The following is a 5000-nucleotide window of genomic DNA, read 5'->3' as shown; positions in this document are numbered from 1 at the left end:
TTTGACCTTTGGCCTCCAAAATCGAAACAGTTCATCCTTGAATTACTTAGAATTTAAAAATAATAGCCTTTATTTATATTAGAAATGACCTGTTGACCTGCATTCACGTGTTGAAATAGTGAAATTGACTCACGAGGATACCCAAAAAAATGCCCGCCTCTAGTTGGTATCCTGAGCTTAAGAAAAACAGCATGCCTACACACGCACACACACACACACACACACACACACACACACACTTCCTCCTTCTTCTCATCCTGCTAATAATAAATATCCAGAATGATAATCATCTCTCGTAGACTCAGGGATTTCGATAGCGCAGCGCTGCTATCAGAATATAATCTCTCCTCATTAGTGTGAACGTTTTAATGTGAAGGCCCAGCTCAGCCCGGGCTACTTCTTCTTCTTTCTGTGTGTGTGTGTGTGTGTGTGTGTGTGTGTGTGTGTGTGTGTGTGTGTGTGTGTGTGTGTGTGTGTGTGTGTGTGTGTGTGTGTGTGTGTGTGTGTGTGTGTGTGTGTGTGTGTGTGTGTGTGTGTGTGTGTGTGTGTGTGTGTGTGTGTGTGTGTGTGTGTGTGTGTGTGTGTGTGTGTGTGTCTCTTTCAGGCGCTGATCCTGGCTTTGTGTGTTTTTTTTATAAACCGCGACGGAATGTTGACGGGGACTCTCATCGCCGCAGCAACCAGCCGCGCCTTTTAATGTTTCTGACAGAAGTATTAATAAAAACAGTAGGAGGTGATGCAAGCTGTCTTTAGACCCGTTTAGTGAAGTGTGTGTGTGTGTGTGTGTGTGTGTGTGTGTGTGTGTGTGTGTGTGTGTGTGTGTGTGTGTGTGTGTGTGTGTGTGTGTGTGTGTGTGTGTGTGTGTGTGTGTGTGTGTGTGTGTGTGTGTGTGTGTGTGTGTCTTGTTGTCTTGCAGTGGGTTAGTGTGGTGACTCCTGCTGAGCTTCCTGTCAAATAAACATAGTCATTAGCTCTGAAGAATGCGCACACACACACATATACACACACACAAACACGCACACTAACGGACTAGTTCACACACATACACACCTTTACACACACATACACACATGCTTTTAGAGACACAATAACACAATTTTACACTCGCTTTAGACATAAACAAATATGCATACACACGTTTTTAGAAAAAATACACACACACAGACACACACAGTAACACACACATGCTTTAAGAGACATACGCACACACGCACTCACACACACATAAACACACATACACACACTTTTAGATGCACACAAAAACACACCTCGAGACACACACACACACACACACACACACACACACACACACACACACACACACACAGTAACACACAAAGGGAGACCCAGTCATAATTAGCTTGCCAGCGCCGATAGTGTGATTATGACAGTAATGTGTGTGGGGATAAATCAATGGGCTGACATTAGGCTCTCACTCAATAAACGTCCTCCTCCTTCTCTGCTTCTTCCCATCATCAGCTAAATCTCACACACACACACACACACACACACACACACACACACACACACACACACACACACACACACAGATAACATGCCTATCTGTCCACAGCACAGTAATGCGATAAGGAAACAAGTTTATTGTTATGTATTTAATCTCTGTTAACAATACATTTAACAATTATTTTTTAATTTTCTGAAATCTAGTAATTGTTAAGGGACAGTCGGACTGATGCCAGTCTGTGTTAACTGATAAAAAATGCCATAAAATTTAAATCTAGCCATGATACAGCTCAATGTGAGATATTGATGACCTTGAATCATTTTAAGAAACAATACAGGAGGTGAATAGGGTAACACATTTTTAACGTATAGATATCGCCATGAAACTTTGCTATTTGATAACTTACATTAACACAATGTTTTTTTTTTTTTTTTTTAATTCAGTGGGGCACCCTTAGCCCAGTTGGTAGGGCGTCCCCCCCATGCCATGGGCCTCGGCCAGCAGCGGACCCGGGTTTGATTCCAGCCCGCGGTCGTTCTCTGCATGTCACTCCCCTCTCTGCCCCATTTCAACTCTGTCTCTACACTATCAATAAAGCATAAAAAAATAAAAATAAAAATCAGTAATGTTTGAATAAATATGCAAATTTGGCAATATCTCACTAATTATGTGCATCTTTTTTAATATATAGATCCAAAAAATAATGTATACAGGTCTTAAACGTCAGCCGATTAACAACATATGAACAAATCCTTCTGTAATAACCTTCAGAATAGCGCTAAGAATTACTATGGTTGTTTAGTTGATGTAAGTGCTTTAGAAGTTGAGATTGAGAGTATTGAAACAAACGAATGATTAGATAATGGTCAAAAATGTACCAGCGCCAGAAACGACTATATTGGGCGCTGCGGTGGCGTAGTGGATAGAGCGTGTACCATATTGGCTCAGTCCTTGTCGCAGGGGTCACGGGTTCAAATCCGACCCGTGGACCTTTACTCCAGGTCATCCCCTCTCTCTCTCTGTCTCCCCATTTCAACTGTTTTTCTCTATACTGTCAAATAAAGCTTGAAAATGCCCAAAAATTATCTTGAAACTATATATATATATATATATAACTATTTATGCATCCTGTGTCTGGCCTTAAGCGCTTTCTCACGACAAATGGTTTTATCAATAGCAGCGTATCTCTCCCTGTGAAAATCAAGTCAAGAGGTTCTGATCACTTAGCAGGTTTCCTATTGTGTGGGTGGCAGTGATTAATACTCCTAATAATGACCGTGTGTGTGTGTGTGTGTGTGTGTGTGTGTGTGTGTGTGTGTGTGTGAGACTCTGTGTGATTTGATTAGTATAAATTGTGCCTGTCCTGAGGCTATGTTGGAGCCCCATATGGTTTTTTGGGCGCGACGTCCCGAAGGGAGACAGCCAGGTGCAAACACACACACACACACACACACACACACACACACTCGCTGTGAAATGAAGGGCCAGACAATAGAATTAGGCTACACACACACACACACACACACACACATTATCACATAATGCATTTAGCGTTAACACTAGCTACAACCAGAGCATGTGTGTGTGTCCACTTTGGCTTGAGAAAAAGGGGGCGGTCTTTCAACTCCTCCCCATCCATCAGCTGTGATAATGAAGTGTTCAACTGTGTCTTTTTAATAATGATTAAAATGTGTGATTAAAATGATCAATCAACTTAAGCCTGGAGGAGCCTGCGACGCTGCCATGTCATGTCCCGCGAGAGAATTGTGCTGATGTGTATTGTCTATATACTCACTCATGGCATAGGGCTTAAACTTAAAGATACAGTGCGTAACTTATGTTGCCCCCATGAGGAATTCTAAATAATTACCGTCAACAACACAATACAGAGAGTTTTGTGGAGCTGATAGGCTTAGTCAGCTTTGATTCAACTCGTTTGGCGATCGCTAGAATGTGAACATTACATTTCTGCTAGTCTGTTCTTGAAAATGCCAATAAATTGTACACACTGCACCTTTAAAGTACCTCTCTATGGGCGGCAGTGGCGAAGTGGGTAGGGCAGTCGTCCTCTAGAGTGCAGGGTCGGTGGTTCGATCCCCCGTCTTCCCGCCACATGTCCAAGTGTCCCTGGGAAAAGAGACACTGACCCCACATTGCTCCCGATGGTTCAGAGAGCGCCTTGCATGGCAGCTGCTGCCATCGGTGTATGAGTGTGTGTGAATGGGTGAATGTGGTAAGAAATGTAAAGCGCTTTGGGGCTGAGAAAATCGGCTAAAAAGCGCTATATAAGTCAAGTCCATTTACAATTTTACCATTTATCGCTCTCTCTGTCTGTGTCTGTCTGTCTGTCTGTCTGTCTGTCTGTCTGTCTGTCTGTCTGTCTGTGTCTGTAGGTGAAAGCTAAGATGTGTGTAGTGATGGTGAGCGGCCTCAGAGTGACGGAGGGCGTGCTGCTCTTTGGGAAGGACAGTCTGCTGCTCTGTGAGGGATTCACCCTCAGCTCATCTGGAGACGTCTGCTGCAGGACACACTATCCCACCAGGTACATAGTATATACTCTATACCCTGGGTTTCCAAATCACATACTGGTTGCGTTCCGAATCGCATACTTTCTACTATATAGTATGTAGAAAACAGATTTAGGATGTCCCGATTCTTGTGGCCAGATTTAGGATGGTTAGAAGTACCCGGATGTCCTACTTCATGCGGCCAAGATTGTTAGTGTTGAAAACTGCATCCTATTTGGGCGATTCTGACCCACAATCCAGTGCGCACGTGAAGTGACGTCACATCGACGAAGCCTCCATATGAAAACAAACGGGGATGCGACGGATATAAAAGCAAGAGGCAAGATTAAGGCGCAATGTTATGATGAAATAAGAGAGTAAAGTATGTCCCAATAGTATGCATACTGCATCCTAACTAGATTCTTTTTATCGTCGGATGTAGTATGTAGAATAGAAAAAAGAAAGAGTATGCGATTCGGAACGCAACCACTGTTTATTTTTTACTACACTACTTACTAAAGGACAGAAGAGTTTTAGCACGACGGAAGAGAACAGAAAATCAGATAAGGAAGTTTTTTCTTTCCATTTTGTCGAATACATTTCAAGAATAAAGATGAATACTGCAAAATGCTATTGTACTGTGTGGTTTGAATAGTTTAATAAAAACAAATTCATAGTGTCGGGGAAATCTTATATTTCCGACATACTGTAATAGAAGACTTAAACTCAGAGAATTTAAGGAATACTTCACCCATACGGAACCAGCGTTCTATCATTATAAAATCACTATTATAATATAATGAATGAGGTTTTTCTTCCCTCAGTCTTTCCTCAGTCTTCCCTTGGGCCAGCTGTCCTGTTAATCCTGACCCTTACTGTGATGTCACAAGAAGGAAAATGTAGGGTTAGACAGTGAGACCATAAAACACTCTTTCTGCCTTTTCTCAGGCTAGGATGATCCGATTTCAATTTTTTTTTGCACATTTATACTACATATACTATCTCAGAGTTCAATACACCTTCATATT

General features: G+C 42.1%; 1 protein-coding gene across 2 annotated transcripts in view; it reads left to right on the top strand.

The window, feature by feature from the left end:
* wdfy4 (WDFY family member 4) overlaps positions 1-5000 on the top strand; it is a 116112-nt gene that overhangs the window by 84451 nt on the left and 26661 nt on the right. For both annotated transcript variants that reach the window (XM_080037131.1, XM_080037130.1), the window contains exon 46: positions 3859-4007. In XM_080037131.1, the coding sequence (XP_079893257.1) occupies positions 3859-4007 (149 nt within the window). The remainder of the gene's footprint in view (positions 1-3858; positions 4008-5000) is intronic.

The sequence above is a fragment of the Ammodytes marinus genome (assembly GCF_949987685.1).
Source record: "Ammodytes marinus genome assembly, chromosome: 11".
Classification (NCBI taxonomy): domain Eukaryota; kingdom Metazoa; phylum Chordata; class Actinopteri; order Uranoscopiformes; family Ammodytidae; genus Ammodytes; species Ammodytes marinus.
The sequence above is the reverse complement of the archived record's forward strand: the minus strand, read 5'-3'. Positions and strand labels throughout refer to the sequence as shown.